General features: G+C 49.6%; 1 protein-coding gene across 5 annotated transcripts in view; it reads right to left on the minus strand.

Moving 5' to 3' along the window:
* The window catches only part of CLEC16A (C-type lectin domain containing 16A), a 181,090-nt gene extending 164,556 nt beyond the window's left edge, over positions 1 to 16,534 (minus strand). For 4 of the 5 annotated variants that reach the window (XR_014022636.1, XM_081299067.1, XM_081299068.1 and 1 more), the window contains exons 1-3: positions 16,250 to 16,534; positions 5,440 to 5,568; positions 2,624 to 2,757 (exon numbers count right to left, since the gene is read on the minus strand). Coding sequence is in view for 4 of the 5 variants with exons in the window: in XM_081299067.1 (XP_081155193.1) it covers positions 2,624 to 2,757; positions 5,440 to 5,568; positions 16,250 to 16,329 (343 nt within the window). In the remaining variant the exon portion in view is untranslated. The remainder of the gene's footprint in view (positions 1 to 2,623; positions 2,758 to 5,439; positions 5,569 to 16,249) is intronic. The other variant, XM_081299066.1, reaches the window with a different exon arrangement.
* Between the last annotated feature and the right edge of the window lie 909 nt (positions 16,535 to 17,443).

Below are 17,443 nucleotides of genomic sequence, written 5' to 3' on the forward strand. Positions count from 1 at the left end.
ACTTTTGTAAATTCTTCCTGTCTTGTTTTATAATGAAGACACTTTCTATGATTAGAAAATACAGATAAAAACGGAGCACTTCTCCTTTCATCCCTTGCAAATGCCAGTTCACAACCGGGCAGTGACTGCTGCCGTTTTCCTCAGCCTCCCAGAAGCCCTCTGACCAACTGCTCACTCTCGGAGCAGGGTCTCCTCCTTGGTCCCAGGGCAAGAAAAGCCGCACGCGCTGTCTGATCTCGCTTGTGCGTAGGATCCAAGGAGCTGGGCTAATGGGGACAGAGAGCAAAAAGAGGCGACCAGAGGCTGGGGTGGGGACAGGGAGGCGTGGGTCGGCGAACCAAGCTCCAGTTCCAGGTGGCTGATTTCTGGGCATCTAACGCCCAGCGTGGTGACAACAGCCAACAGTACTGTGATGGACACCTGGAATTCCCTAAAAGGTCATTTCTAAGTGTTCTCACCACACAAAAGGCAACTATGTTCACTGACTTAACTGAGGTGGTCACGTCAATGTACACAGGTATCGAGATGTGTACCTTAAACGCATACAAAAAGCCAGAATTTAAACCCCTGTCTTCATCCACACGCCCTGTGCCTACCTTGGTTTGAAAAGGGCTAGCAGACACAAGACCTGAGCACCCTGGATTAAATCATCACACCGACACCGTGCCCCGCCCCCTGCCAGACCCCGCTGAGCCCTGCACCCCACACCCACGCTCGGCCCTTATCTGCTGCCACTCAGCTGCTATCATCTCTGCTGGACAGAGGACAGCTGCAGCTGCAGAGCTGACTCCCAGGCACCCGCAGGGAGCAGGGCACCCTCAGCCCCAGCCTGGCTGGGTCACAGTCCTGTGCCACGGGCTGGCTCTTTCCCCTGGGTGTTTAGAAACCACCACTGTTTCATATCCAGCGCAAGAGAGGCCGATAACAGGGGAGGCCGCGTAGGGAGGCATCGATCAACCCGCAGTTCTCAGCCTGCGGTCACCAAGTGCGAGGCACCTCTGAGACAGCAGCACCATCTAGTGGCCACTGCTGGAGCCACAATGCAGCAGCTCTTGCTGCCAGGAAGCAAGGCCACCAGGTAAAGCTGCTCCCCCTGGCGAGACACTAGCTCAAGGTGTCCTGAGGACGCCTCTGACAGACACTCGGCCACTTGTCCCCTCAAATTTCTTGCAGGCAGGGTCTGGGCCTGGTGTAGCCTCCTAGAGATCCAAGACCCAGCGCTGTACCAGGACTGCTCCTCCTCAACACAGTGACCACGCAGGCTGCAGAGCCTCTACCCGCTGGACGCCAGCAGCACCCCGTCCACCTGCACTGTGACAACCACCAATGTGTCTGGACACAGTCAAGGGCCACGGGCCTGGAGCCATGCACACCCCAGCTCCTGGGCTGAAACGGTTTCTCTGCTCTGGTCTCACTAGAGCTGTCCCCTTGAGGCCACCACTCCAGCTCTCCTGGTGTGCAAACGGGGGCACCGACAGCTCGTGCCTCATGGGGGTGGTTGTAACAGATGAAGAAACTGGGCTTAGTGAGGACAGAGCCATGCTCACCAGCTGGGCCACAACACTGTGTCGGGAAGGAAGGAGGTGGCTGCCCCCTTCTTCCTCTCCCTGCCCCCCCCCCACACCTCCTCAGTGGTTCAGCAACCAACTCTCACTCCCAAGTCACAGGAAGATGCAAACACCCAGCTCACTCAGCAGAGGGCCTCTCCCGGCCCTTCAGGGAACCCCACCGCACAGGGACCAACACAGTGTTGCAGACCCAACTGTGTCTCCCACAGATCCGCGTCAGGTTGAAGTCCTACCCCCATGGTGACGTATCTGGAAGCAGGTTTGGGAAGTGATCAGGGTTGGGTGAGGTCCTAATCTGATGGAACTCGTGGCCACATACAAAGAGGAGACACCAGAATCTGGTCCTCTCCCAACTCCCTTGCTTGATCTTGCTGTCACTTCTGCTGTCACACACAGAGGAAAGGCCAGGCAGTGAGCAAGTGGCTGCTATGGTCTGACTATGCCCCCAAAGGCTCATGTGCGAGATCCTAACTCCCCTAGGTGGCAGTGCTGGGAGGGGAAGCCTGGCATGGAGCGTTTAGGTCACGGGGCAGAGCCTTCAGGAACAGCTTCATGCTTTTCTCCCCTAAGTTCTGGCTCTCAGGGACTGGACCAGCTGCCTCAAGAGCAGGTTATAAAGCAAACATTCTCTCCCTTTAACATGTGCCTCTTACCCTTGCATTTTCTGCACCAAGTTGAGGGGTACGAGGCCCATGCTAGATGTCTCCATTCAATCTTGGTCTTCTCTGCTTCCAGAATCATGAGCCAAAATAAACCTTTGCTTTATAAATTAGCCAGTCTTAGGTATTTTGTTATAGCAACAGCAAACAGACTACGACAGTGGCTATCTGCAAGCCAGGAAGAGAGCCTTCACCAGAAACCAACCCTGATGATAGCTTCAACTTAGACTTCTACCCTCCAGAGCTGAAAGAAAACCAATCTATAGTTTAAGCCCTCAGGCTTTGGTACTCTGTTAGGGCAGCCCAGACAGACTAATATACAGCAAGCACAGATATACAAAAAACATACTAAGCTACACCCTGCTGACAGACGCAAACGTCAAGCAATGTCCTTACAAAGTGAAGTCTCGTGACTGATATTCTCGAAGAGGATGTTCAAAGTCTGCAGCAGCTGAACGCACACATAGCGGCCCGATTTCTGCCTCAGGATGTTCAAGAAGAAAACAAACATGTTCTTCTCCAGGAAGAAGCTGGGGAGAGAATGAGCAAGGGTCAGTGGTTTGCTTCAATAAGTGGACACCAAAAGCACCCTCTGGTGACATTCCCAGGCCTGCGCCCTGCCCCCCAGGAGCATCAGCAGGGACACCAGGTCACACCACCACAGGGCCGCGACTTCCACCCTGTCCAGTCCCCAGGATGCCATCTTCCTTCGGGCCAATCTGCAACCCTTCAGCTCAGAAACCTTTCTCCCCAGAAGGTAAGAACAGTGCTGATTCAAGGCGCGGTGAGCTAGATTTCCGACAGAATGGGAACAAGCTCTGCCATCTCCACTTGCAAACCCAACACGCAGCCCTTTCCACTGCACATCCTGTGACCTCACTGCTCCTTACCAGGCCTCTTTCCTTTGCTCTCCTTCTCTCTGACTGTTAAGAAAATCAGTCATTGGAATTCCCGCAAAGGGGTAAGATAATGAAGACTAATAAGAATTTGGGTTCCAAAGCTGTCAAGCTTGTAGTTTTCCGTATTTTGGGAAAAGAACTGAAAATAAAGATGAAGGTGCTGACATGGTGGAGGGACCCTCACCAGCCCCCTCGTTTCCTTATGCCTTTCTTGCTCTGGACAGGGCACTTGCCTGCATGTGGCCTGGGGGCACCAGCTTTTGGAGGTTCATGCTAGAAACAGGACCCCCTAGTAGAACCCCTAGTGTCTTTTCTAAAGGAAGACAATGATGTTCCTGGTAATGTGTTCTGTGCGTTCAAGCCAAAACTGGATAATCTGTATCTGGAATATTCACCAAAATCCCTGCTGTCAGGTGTCTGCTAGCGACTTACTTCTGGGTGTCTCTGCCCCTGACCCTCAGCTCCTCAGTGGTGGGATCAGGGGCCTGACACTTGCTCAGTGACACATGATTTCTGTTTGAATACGTGAAAGACCAGATGAATGGATAAATATGAACCTAAAACAATGCTGAGAGCTTTCTCAACTCTGATCTGGGAACCTGTGTGCCTGTATAAATGCCATCCACCTTGCCCTTCAGAGACTTCTGTCCTCTGCCCTGTTTTGTCTACCTTCCCTTCAGTTGGTGTAAATCAGTGGTTCCCAAGTATCACCGACACTCTCAGGTTCTCAAAAACCTGGTAAAATCAAGTCTGAACTTAAATGGGCCAAGCTTAACGTCTCAGTTGTGACAAACATTCCCTAGTGACAGGAAACGTTAACAAGACAGAAACCAGGTCAGGGGCGTACAGGAACTCTCAGCACTACCTCTGCCAACTTTTCTATAATATCGCACTTACATTTAAAAATTTATTAAAAACAAGATTTTCTGGGGATTTCACGGAGTTGCTAGTGCAGAATCACTGCACTCCAAGAGCTCAGTAGCTTCTCTGAGCTGGTCAAGGAGACACAATTGCTAATCTTTATGCCAATGCTCTCTCTCATGTACAAAAAGCTATAAAAGCACCCAACAAATTACCCACGGATATCTAAGAGAGACAGTCCCACTTATAAGCAGTGCCCCACATTCTCCTTTAGGGATCATGGCCTGGGTCCTAGCTTTGCACTTTTCACAAGGAGATTTTATGGATTAAAAGATAAAGCTGTCCTGAAAATCAACTCAGGATAACAAATAAGCCAGATTGGAAATGAAATACCTTTTTTAAAAATAGGTTTTAAAAATGGCCTTGGAGCCGAGGTTGTGGCTCAGCGGTAGAGCACTCGCCTAGCATGTGCGAGGCCCTGGGTTCGATCCTCAGCACCACATAAATGTAAATAAAATAAAGGTATTGTGTCCAACTACAACTAAAAAATAAATATTTTTTAAAGAATATGAAAATGGCCTTTATAACTTAACGTATATACACACACACACACACATGCATGTACACATATACACATTCATATTACGTGCGAACATACACGCATGTATATTTGAGAATACATGTTTGTGTATATACACATTTGAGAATGGATCTGTACGTGTATGTACACATATACATACATATGTGTATGATGGTATAACCAATCCCACATCCTTCTGCGCTGAGACAGGTCTTTCGGGGAGGCAGTTCATGGTTGAGTCTTTGCATTCTAACTGTCCAGTAGGCACACCTATTTTTATCAATTGTCATCATCCATGAGCACCTGCTCTGTACCAGACACCAGACAGGGGACTTTCTTTTTCTCCTTTAAAGACAAGGAAACTGAGGCTCAGAAGACAAGAAACCTGGCCTGAGACTGCTCATTTAGAAAGTGCAAAAAGGGGAGCAGCCCTCCTGGGCTCTGGTGTTGGCCTCCTTCACCACCTACCTGCTCCACGGCCTTAAGCAACGATGGGGACACCAACAGGGCCTCCGCCGGGGGCAGGGAAGCTCCCTGGACTGTGTCCTCAAAGCTCGGCACTGTGCCTGGCCCTCACAGGTCCTTGGTGGCTCCTCCAGGCCAGGCTACACTCAGCACATGTTCTCCTTCCCTTAATGGGACAATCAGGCTTCTTGGAAAACTTTTCATGACATTTTGGGGTTTTCTGGAGACACTCATTCCCATAACTTCCCCCTTTGGGGCTTGCACTTCTACTGTGTTTAAAGGATGTTTTATAGAGAGACTAAGTCAGCGTCAGGTTCTGGCCTCATCAGGAATGACTCATGGTGTACGTTTGGAAAAACATTCAAAGGAAGAGGGAGAATCAAGAAACAAGCACTAGAAACCCTTACTCAAATACAGAGCTGTCATTCTGATCTCCCCAAATCAGGATCTCGGTGATAGAACGGATGGTCTCCACCAGCAGGTTCCGGTTCTGCTCTGTGACTGTGGTGTTCTTAGTCAAAACGTGGTACAGATACCTGAGACAGAGGAAGGAAGAAAGGTCACCAACCAACACGGAAGCCAGGCCCAAAGCCCACTAGTGACATCTGGAGACAACACGACAGGGCTTCTTCAGATCTGGTCAGCACAATTTGACATTCAGATTAGACACATTTCACCCAAGAAAAATGGCAGGCTACGCTTTGAAAGTTAAACAGCAGGGACGACAACTGCTATTAAATTGAGGCAAAATCATCCTCAAACCCTTGAGGACAGTCATTCTCAAACTTCAGTGTACAAGAGGACTGCCTGGAAAGCAGGCCAGACAGGAGGGATCTGGATGCAGAGGGAAGCACACTCCCCGCTGATTCTGACGCAGGTGGAGACACAGGGCTCAGGCCAAATGTCTAACACAGGACAGGCATCAGAGACTCAGAGAGACGGGTGCCAAAGCCAGCTACTGGGACAAAAAACCTGTGCAGTAAAGATTACCCTTGGCCAGGTGCAGTGGCACACACCTGTGATCCCAGCAGCTAGGGAGGCTGAGGCAGGAGGATTTCGAGTTCAAAGCCAGCCTCAGCAATGGGGAGGCGCTAACAACTCAGTGAGACCCTGTCTCTAAATAAAATACAAAATAGGGCTGGGGATGAGGTTCAGTGATTGAATGTCCCCAAGTTCAATTCCCGGTACCAAAAAAAAAAAAAAAAAAAAAAAATTACCCTTGGGATAATCCCTCTCACAGTGTAGCAGGCCCATTAGAACTTAAGGTTAAAACAGAATGAGAGCAGTCCAGGGACAGTGGTCAAACTCGCAGAGCACAGACTGCTAAATTCAGAGTTGAGTGGGCTTAAGAGGCACTGTCCTTCTGCCACATGGGCCTCGAAGTCAATGCCAGCCCAGACAGGAAGACACAGGTCACTCCTCCAGGCCTCCCTGCTGGCAGAGAGGACAACCAAGAGAACCAGCAATGCTAGTCCTGGGCAGCATGGGACCAGCAGCCTGACCTGATGCCCCAGGAGTGCATCTACCAGAGCTTCTCAAGGGACCACACAGGTCCAGGAAAATTCATGGGTCAAGGAAGCCTGAGGCCTGGGAAAGAAAAGCAGACGGAAGAGGAAGTGACTCAGGAAAAGTCACCTCCTGATGTTTCTTTACAGCTCTCTCTAGTTTGCTGATCGGGACAGGGCTGGTGAGAGCAAGAAAGGGAGAGATTTTATAGGACTGTCCTGTCTACAGTCTCTAAAAATGGGAGGGCACAGAGAGGCAGAACCTTGCAGATGGGAAAATTAGGAACCACCTGCTGCTTGCACAGGGATGGGTTTTACTAATATTGTTGCTGTTTGGGGCTGGAGACATAGCTCAGTTGGTAGAGTACTTGCCTTGCATGCACAAGGCCCTGGGTTCAATCCTCAGCACCACAAAAACAAAAAAGCAAAAAATATTGTTGCTGTATGTTATCTTTAAAGACGTGGTATAACCAAACAACTAACTGGATCAAAAATTGCATATAATTTTTAAAACGCAATAAGTGGCTCTCCAAAAATATAAATCCTTCACCATTTGTGCCCAAATCTACCAGCAATGCCACATGTGGGGGCACAAGTAAGTTTCCATTTGTGATAGGATAACACCACAGCACTGGACTCCCTGGGATGAACTGTGTAGGACCTACGGGGTCTCTCTCACTTCAAGTACATCTGCCCTGTGACGTTCAAAGAGTTCCAAACTGTGGTTCCCAGGCCTCCTGTACCATCTACTTAAGGTGCTCCTACTCCAGCCCCATTCAATCAGGCTCTTAGGTGGCAGGACCCCAGCCCACTAAAGTATTTATGGGTAGTTTTGTCATTCCCCCACCCCCACCCCAGGGCTATGGATGGAACCCAGAGCCTCATGCAGGCTAAGCACACATTCTACCACTGAGTGATAGTCCCAGACCCCTCTCAAGTATGACAGCCACCATATCACTCCTGCTGTGGATATCAGTGACACTCTCCATGAAGTGCACAGAATGCCCAACACCCTGTCAGTGACAAAGTATTGTTTATTGTGGCAGTGAGGGAGAGGGACGGATCCTCCCCTCTCTGGAATTTTTTTCTGTGTAAATGACACATGTTCATTAGCATCATATAACACACTCCTGGCTCAACATGAGGTGGTGGCCTAGGTGAGGGTGTCTGTTCTGAAGGCTCCCAAAGAGGTTCAAGTCTTGGGACCAGGCTGACCACAGCGGACTGGCTTCGTGCCCTTGCTGCCCAGTCAGCCCGGACACTCCTGCTCACCTCTCAAAGCCCAGCTCCATGCCTCCTGTGATGACTTCCTTAAAGAAGGCCCCCTTGCCCTCACCCCTCTAGATGTGCCTGGTCCCTCCTCATGGCACCTGGGTGTTAGCTACTGCACATATCACACAATGACCTGCCTCCTTTACTAGAGTTCAAGGTCTGAAACACCATCTTGTTGATCTTGGTGACCCCAGTACACTCCAAAATATTTGGTACTCGGTGAGTACTCAGTCAATGCTGAATGGGGCAGGGGATGGTCTTCATAACCTACATTTGATCACAGCATACAAGCTAAAATAGGCTAGGGTCCAAGTGCCAGATCCAGCATGTGACAGCACAGACTGGTGTGAAGAGTTCAGTCTCTGGAGTCCAACAGACTCAGGCTTGGTCCCCGGTGCTGCCACTTCCTAACTTGTGGGCCTGGACAAAGCACTTCCTCTCACCTCTCAGCAACCTGGATTCTATAAAATAGTGGCAACAGTAGAGTCCCATCACTGGGCTGTTTCAGAGGTTCAATATGTGCAGAAAGAGCCAAGCACGACACCTGGCACAGGTGAGCACACCAAAGAAGCAGGGTAGCTGCTATCACTATTAAACTGTGGTTAGTATGATGGGGCCATTACTAACATCCTTCCTGGATTACATCAGTAATATTCCAGGGTTTAGGAAGATGCACTCAGGCTCACCAAGGTCAGGGAAAGCAGACTCAAGGAGACACTGTGAGGGGAGGTCCAGAGCAGGAAGTGTGCAGTCTAGGTAGTTTCTGGAGAGGCAGTACAGTACTCAGGTTAATCACAGACACGGTGCCAGCCTGCCGGGTCTGAGTGCAGCTGCGCCGTTTATCGGCTAGATGATCTTGAGCAAGCTCCGTCATCTCGATGTGCCTCAGTTATCTTAGCTGTGAAGTGGCAGCAGCAATGGCACCTGAATACATTAGCACCTCTCTACTATGGCGGCGTTGGGAGGACTGAGTAAGTAAAGAGATAACTGGCAGTTACTATGTGTAGGACAAGTACTAGTCATTGTTGTTGTTGTTGCTTTGACAAATCTCCAAGAAAACAAACAAAAAACTAGTATAACTGCTGCTAGGAGGCCTTTAGGACAGAGACAGTGGCGAGCGAGTTCTGAAGAGAATATTCTATAAGTCTGCTGGACCTGGCACTGAAAAAGGGCTTGACACCGATCCTCAGATTCACAGTGACCCGGGGACATGCCCACTGCCATCACTGCACAAGCCAAAATAGTACCTGAGGCTGGGGACCATCAGTGACCACCCAGCTCCCTAGTCAGGAAGCACCATCTGAGAGCTACCTGTCCCAGGGCCTGTCCACGTCTGCTGGTGTGTGGTGACATCACTGCGTGAAGACCAAGGCCATTCGATATGCGCTTATGGACATCTGAACATCCTCTGGAGAGGGGCCTACCTACGACCCTGTCCAGGTTCTTAGTCCAAGCTCCTCCCCTCCCTCCCTCCCTCCCTCTTGGTGCTGGGGATGGAACCAGGGCCTCACACATGCCCAGCAACGCTCTCCCGCTGAGCCCCGGCCCCAGCTCCATGTTCTGAACGTCAGCCTTTTGCTGGATACACGTCACAAACATCTTCTCTGGCTGTGGCTTCCTTTTCATTCTCTTTATAATGGTGTTTTGATGACAGAGGCTCTTAATTTTAATGCAGTCTAAATTATCAATCTTTCCCTTTTACAGTGGTTTTTTTATAGCAAGATTAGGAAATCCTTACCTATCCCAAAGTCATGAAAAAATGCTATTTTCTTCTAATAATGTTTCACCTTTTGCATTTTGCCTCAGAGTATATCTGGAACTGACTTTTGTGTATGGTGTAAGGTATGGGCCCAAATTGCCATTTCCCTATGTGGTGGTCGATCTGACCCCACACCCTGCTGAAAGGCCCTCATTTCTCTACTGCCCTCCAATGTCATTGATCAGGTGCTGCATGTGTGAGTCCCTTTCTGGACGCTCTACTTTCATTGATCTGTTTGTTTGTCCTTGTGCCAACACCATGATGGTTAATTACTGAAGCTTTATAATAAACCAGCCAGGTGGTAATGTATGTCCTCCAACTTCTTCTGTTTTGTTTTGTTATTTTTGGTTTTTATTGGCCATCTAAACTCTTTGCATTTTCAGATATATTTTAAAATCACCTTCCCAGGGCTGGAGTTGTGGCCCAAATGGTAGCACGCTCGCCTAGCACCTGTGAGGCACTGGATTCCATCCTCAGTACCACATAAAAATAAAGATATTGTACCCACCTAAAACTAAAACATAAGTATTAAAATAATCACCTTCCCAAAAATACTAAGATTTCCCTTGAGATTGCCCTGAAATTGATAGCTAAATTTGGAGAACTGACATCCTTGCAATAGTGTGACATGACAGCCACAGCATTTCTTTCTGTGTTTCTAGACAGGGACCTCACATACCCTTCGTTAGAATCCTAGGTAGCTGATGTCCTTTGTGTGCATGTGGAGGCAGGGGAGGTGGATACTGGGGATTGAACCCAGGCACCTTTTACCTCTAAGCTACATCCCCAGCCTTTTCTAAATTTTACTTTGATACATGGTCTCGCCCAGTTTCCAGGCTGCCTTTGACCTTTCAATCCTCCTGCCTCAGCCTTCAGAGTAGCTGGCAAGGCATGCCCACTTTCTGTGTGGTTGTTGCTGGGATATAGAAATACCTACTAGATTTCAGCTCTGAAGCTCTATGACGGTTCCACCTATATCTTGCTCTTCTTTCTGTCCCCATAATGTCCTAGCACACTGTTTTAGGTAAAGACCCTCAGTATACACTTATCTGAAAGTATTGGGAGGAAAAAGGTGAATGAATTAAGATTTATTATTTTAACACTGCATCTAATCCCAGAGCTTTGGGAGATGAAGTAATTGAACCATCTCAGAGATAAAAATAGTTTAATAACTTTCTGATCAGAAATGTAACATACACTTTAGAAAGGCTGGAAATGTTGATAACAAAAAAGAGGCAGAGAGAAATGGAAATTGTCAGGTATGCTACTGTCCACTGGTGACCCATACTTATATTTTTCTTTGCTATCGATATTTATTACATAGTTGGGGTTCATGTGGTAAGTTCATTACCATGCCCATCATTTTTTCCTATTTGGTGCTAAAATAAAAGGATTTTTGCTATTAGCAAATGTTTGCAAGTATGTGGAATGGCGACATAGTACCCCCACGGAGAGAACAAGCACAATACCTACCTTCTGAAGGGCATTAAGGTTCATAATTGCTTTGATGATCAACAATGTTGCAATGACAAGCTTCACATGCAAAGCTGAGTCCTTGTCTCAGGTAAATTTCAGAGGACAGATGATTGCCTTTGACACTTAACTATAGCCAATTAAGATTTTTCTCTTACAAGGTTAACAACTGTTAAGATGAAAAATTTCCTCTCAAACTCTGAGTATATTCATTTTGATGATCATCATCATCATCATCTAAACATCATCATCAGCAGCATGATCATCATCATCATCCAAACAGGTTGCAGCCAGGACTAGAGCTGTGCAGTCTATTCCAGACCTCCAGTTTGCAACCATTCTAGTAGATAAAATGCAAACAATGAAGTTAAACAAAAACAACAACAACAAAATGGTTTCACTAGCCAAGCACATACATGAAAATACAAATATCTAACACACAAGAAAACCAAACCAAAAAGGCATGAAAATGCATAGCAGATTGTAAGGAGTCCTCACAACTGACTCTACTCCATTTCTTTGGAAGTCAGCACCACCACATTCCCAAGAGAAGCTCTGCAGAAGTGGAGTCCCAACATGAGACCCGTGCACATCAGCAAATTCTACACTGCCAGCTGAGCTTGAGTTTGCAATGCCTGGAGATTCAAACACTGCAGCATGCTACCAACACACAAGCAGCACACTAGAGGTTTATCACCAAGGACTGTGGACACAAACGAATCCCACCTCACCAAACCCTGCTTTCTCAAGAGAGTCGCTTATTTCACAAGTTAAACCATGACAGTTAGCAAAGCCCCACTAGGTTCCAGTAGTCTTCAGTGACAGCATTTTCTTAAGATAGCCACAGGTTTTATGACTTGTACCAAAATATGCATCTAAGGATCTTAGGATGCTCCTAGAGAGACCCTGAACTCATATTCAAGCCAGAGTGTGAGAAAAGATAAGCAGAATGGCAGGAGGCCTATGGACTAGACATGACTTCCAAATAGCAATGTCTCGAGCATGGGGTGGGAGTGGGGGGGCAGGACAGGCCTCAGTCTGTTTAGCCTACTCAGCATCAGGGTAGAGACCCTCCTGCCATTTCCCAGCGATCCCACATTGAGCCTTGAAAACCGCCATCTGGTCAGTGTCCAGCCTTCTGGATGGCAGAACCAGGAGAGGCTCCACCAGGCTAGACTTGGACTGCAGGGTGAGGGAAAGGTGTTGGTTCAGTGGTTCAGTGACTCACCAGCCAAAGATGTCAAACGGGGCCAGCGAGTGAGACCGGACCTGGGATACAGAGTGAGGGCACAGGCCGGGCTCTCAGCCTTAGAGCATGCTCTTGCAGAGGTTCTGTGAGCGCTGACAAGGCAAGCACCTGTTCAAAAGGCCGGCCGGCACTCGCCTGTCGAAACCAAGACAAGTACTTGTTGACCACCCACTACCAGCCAGGCCTGAGAGCACCCCACAGACCCACTGAACAAGCCACGCGTCTCCCTGCCCTCTGGAAGCACATGTCCCACTGGCAGACGCACTAGGACAACTGACAGTGGAGGACGCAAACTAAGACGGTTTCTGATGGTAAAAGGACAAGGCCGAGGAGTGCTGACCACTTCCTGGGGATCTGACTCAAGGTGGGATGAAGCTTGAAGGGCTCACTAGAAGAGAAGACAGAACATAAGAACATGCTGACCAACAGCACACACAAGGAAAGCTACAGAGGAGTCACCTCCTGCTGGCCAACCCCACGGGGCACCCTGAAGGAGCGTCAGTACTTCAGGGCTGGCGGCAGGCCTCTGGACAGGAGAAAGCAGAGCTCAAGTGTGGAGAGCGAGGTGTGGACAGACAGACAGGTGAGGTGAGCGCGGGGAAGAGGACCATCAATGTGAAATACACTTAGATGACAGCAGGCTGCCACCATAAGGTAGGAGAAGATGACAGTGGCCCCTGCGTGGCCGCCCACCTATCTGGCCCTCCTCTGGCCCATTCTGTGAACTTCAGCCAGACCACAGTCCTCTTTGGGTGAGTGCGTAGCCTGAAGTCCAAATACTTAACGTGGTTGACAAGGCCCAGCAGGAGCCTGGTGATAAGTATTTGTCAGTTAATGCCATAGCCTGGCCACTAGTCTGGGCAGCAAACTACTGAAGATGTGTAGCAAATAACCTCTCGACTCCTGCAGTATGCCTCAACTAAGCCACTAACTCAATTCAGCGGGAAAATGGTCTTCTCTTATTTAGCAAAAGTAAAATCCTAATAGGAAACTTTCTTTCCAGTTTGAAGCTGGGAGTGCTGTGAAGAATAAACTGATTTTAAAAGGGTCTCTGGCTTTATGTCTATTTTCTCAATCTTTCTGTAAACCTCAAACTATTCTTTAAAAAAAAAAATTCTATTTTAAAAAGAGAGTGGTTTCCAGATGATTTGTGTGCCAAACACCACAACAACCAAACAAATCAATTCTAAATTATGTTAAATGTCTTCACCACTCCTCTCCATAATGATGTACACTGACACTCTTGCCCTGAGGCAAGAGTGCATTGGGAACTGTCACTGGTAGGGTGACCAATATGTATCATTTGTCCAGAACTTTCCCAATTTCAGCAATGAAATTCCCAAGCTCTGGGAAACCCTTCAGTTCTAGGTCACCCAACAATCAGGAAAGTTAGGTGTCAGATAAAGCCCTAGTCCCTTTCTACCTTTAGCCTTGTTTCCTTACAACTACCACCTCCCATCTGGACAGACCACACACCCCAAGGTCCTGCTTATGGTGCCCCTCCATCACCACATGTTGACTCCTGGCCATCCTTAGGGACTCCGCTCTAACAGTGCCTCCTCCAGAAGCTTCCAAGAAGGAATCCCACAGAACCCTGGGCCTCCTTTGATCCCAACACTTGACACACTGTACAGTCACTGGCTCCTCAGCTGCCTCCCCACCAGCCTGCAGACTCTCTCAGGGAATGAGCTGTTCTGTACCCAAGATGTTTATTACCAGAGCCAAGTGAAGTACAGCAAGAGCAAGCACAGGGGTGGGCACAAGTTGTTTATGGCACTTTTTCCCAAGTCACCTTGGGATCTTCTAAGCCCCACACCAATCACATATCACCAGGTTCTTGAGGCTGTAATAGGGATTACACAGATCAGGCTGATCCAGGGCAGACAACTCTGGTTTCCAGTGACCTAAACAATGCACCTGGACAGTTCTCAGGATACTGCAAAGGAACCTGAGACCCTCTGAGCTCCCAGGCATGGTGGCTGGTCAGCAAAGATGCTTCGCTGGCGATGGGACTCAGCTGAGGCAAGTTTCCCCAAACTAACAACCAGAAGTTTTATTCAGAAAGCCAGTGTAACAAGTGCAATCTCTGGAGTCAAACATGGCTTTCACAGTCTTCAGCTGTTGTCACCTTGAGGCACGTGACTTAAGCTCCTTGAACCTTAGTTTCCACTTCTATAAAATGGAAACAGTAAATTCCTATAACTCATAGACTTGTGAGGACCGAAGGAAATATCACATGGGAAGTCCTTAGCAAGCAACTGGCACAGAATAAAAGCATTCAATAAATATTAAAGTAACTTAAAAGGGCTATAGTCAGGCAGAGTTAGGGGAGTCTTCAGTACCTGGGTGCTGGTAGGAGGCCCAACAGCGGGGATAAACACATTCCCCTTCTCAGCCACATCCACCCACTTGATAAATTCCTAAAATCCTCAAGCCACTCCCTTTCCTTGCCAGCTGCCCTCCCATTAAGGACTCCCGATTGCCGACCAACCCCCATCCCTGTCCTGAACCTCTTTCCTCTCCTCGGCTTCTCTCCCCACCACCTCTAAAATCATCCTGTCCCCCACTCTTCAGGACCCACAAACATTCATTAAATGCCTGTTCCATACTAGAAATGTCACAGCTGAAAATCATAACTCTCTCCCTTCCCCAGGATCAAATGGAAAGCCCCCATCTAATTCCCCTCTGGCTAATCCCTGCCACAGACCCCAACTTCCCTCTAGTTCCCTGCCATCACGGGACCCCATCCTTCTTACTTCCCTCAGGTGCTCCCTCTGGACAGGGCCTGTTTCTTACTCCTCCCCCGGGCACCCCTACCCTGTCCTCCCTGAAGTCACTGCCTCTGATTTGCTCACTCTTCAGTCAGTACCCACTGAGCTCCTACTGTGTGTGTGTGGGGGGGGGGGGGGGCAGTGCTAACTTCTAGGTACACAACTGTGAACAAACCAAGGAGTCTCTGCTCTCCTGCAAGTTCCAGTTTCATAGAGAGACAGAAAAGAGGTTAAAAAAAACAAATGGGACAATGGCAGACAGCAGGAATGCAAGGAATGACATCAGGTCAAAGGTCTAACAGGAAGGAACTGTGGTAGGGAGAGCACTTTAGGTGGGGTGGTCTGGGAAGACCTTAGAGGGCTAAACACACAGCCACCGACACTGGCCACCTGCTTCCTGGTAAACTCTAGTGTTCAGTGCTACGCCTGTGTCAATCCTGGCTTCGTGGCTTTCCACGCATGACAGCACTGAATCCTCACACGACGTACACCAGGCCCATTTGCTGATGGGGGCCGGATGCTCAGAGATGTGAAATAATTCGTCCAAGGTGACACAGCCACTAAGTGGTGGGGTCAGGAGGGGACGCAGGTCTGACCCGGGGCCAGCTCCGCATCTTTGCACTCCCGCTTCTCCCACAGCTCTGCGGCGGGCCGTCCCGGACAGGTCTCCGCCGGGTGATACTCTGTTCTTCAATGACCGGCACTTGTGCGTGTCCTGGGCTTCTTGTTCCTTCTCGCCCAACCAGCCCTCAAAACCCTCCCAGGAAGCAAGGGCTGCCTCTCGACTCCTGGACGACTGAGGAAACTCAGGCTGAGCACGTCCCCCCCTCCAGGTCCAGGCCCGGGACCCCGGAGGGTGCAGCCTAGCAAGCCCCATCCCGCGAAGCTCCGGGCCCCCGTCCCCCGCCCCGAACCGAGCCCGGGTCCGCGAACCGGAACCTCCCCGGGCACTTGACGGGTGCGACTCCAGAGGCTCGAGACTGGCCCAAGGTCACGCGGCCAGCAGCGGCGGGGTCAGGGTTCGCACCCGGCGCCCGGACGAGTCCTCGCGCTCCACCGCAGGACCCCGGCGCCGCCCGCCGCTCTCGCCCCTGCCGGCGCCGGCCGCCCCGAGCCCCGGCCCGACCCGGAGCCGCCCCGCGGCCGCGGCCTCGCCCCCGCCCCCGCCCCCGCCCCCCGCACACTCACTTGAGGTGGTCCAAGGAGTGGATGTTGCGGGAGGACTTGCCGTGGCCCCCGCCCACCCAGCTCCGCGAGCGACCAAACATGTCGGCGGCCCCGGCCCGTCGCTCTCCTCACGGTCTCATGCTCGACCAGCCGAGCGGCCGAGTGCCCGCGGCGGCAGCACAAGTGGAAGAGGCAGCGGCGGAGGTGGTGGTGGCGGGACCGCCAACCACCTTCCTCCCCGGCCCACAGCCCCGCACTGACATTCAGCCGGAACCGGCCGTTCGACCGCCGCGCTTTACGGCCGCCGCCGCGAGGGACGCTGGGAATTGCAGTTCGCCCGCGAGGCCCCCGGCGACAGGACTCCGCGAACGGACTACAAGGCCCGGCATACATCATGCGGCCTCCGCGAGAGGCGGAGCGAGAGGAAGAGAGGCTGCAGTTCGGCCCGGGTGGGCGGAGCCCTGAGGAGGAGCCAGATGTAGATACGTGAAAAGTCCCTGCCTTATTAACCATTACAACTTTATGATAAGGAGAAGATTAGCTATTGCATGGTGCATACTATGGGCCCCTGTTCTAAGTGCTTTAGGTATGTTATTTAATTGTCACTATTACTATACTCACTATACTACTATTTTCCCCATTTTTATCATCCAGGAACTTTGAGTCACAGATTGACTTGCCCTAGGGCAAGCAGTAAATGTGTTGCATAATCAGCATTCAAGCTCAGGTATCTATAATTTTCATGCTCCAATACACCAAAGCTGCACCAAATCCTTAACGGCTTTGTTTGTCCTCTGAACCTTTTCCTTTTTCTACTTCAGGTTAAAAAATATATGTTGAAAGCTATGCAAGCAACAATGTACCCAAACTGAACATCCTGTACTTTCAAAGGATATCTCCGGTCTTCACCCCAAATTCATGCAATCTCCCAAACTAACACATCAAAAACAAAAAGGAAACAACTTTCTACATAAGCCAAAATGTATCTAAATTTCTCAACTGAATTGAAAATGGGAGACTGGGTGGAAGCAAGATTTCCCGGTTCTCTATCTACCTAGTCATCCATTTCTACCCTCATAGTTATTTAAGTCCTATAGCATTCCATTAACTGTGTTCTCCCCAATGCCAACAAGAGTTTTGGTACACAGTAGGTGTTCAATAAATATTAGCAGTGTATAAATGGATGGTTTGTTTTGTCTCCTGGAACTGGAGGGA

This window comes from Spermophilus citellus (genome assembly GCF_964194105.1).
Source record: "Spermophilus citellus genome assembly, chromosome: 6".
Lineage (NCBI taxonomy): Eukaryota > Metazoa > Chordata > Mammalia > Rodentia > Sciuridae > Spermophilus > Spermophilus citellus.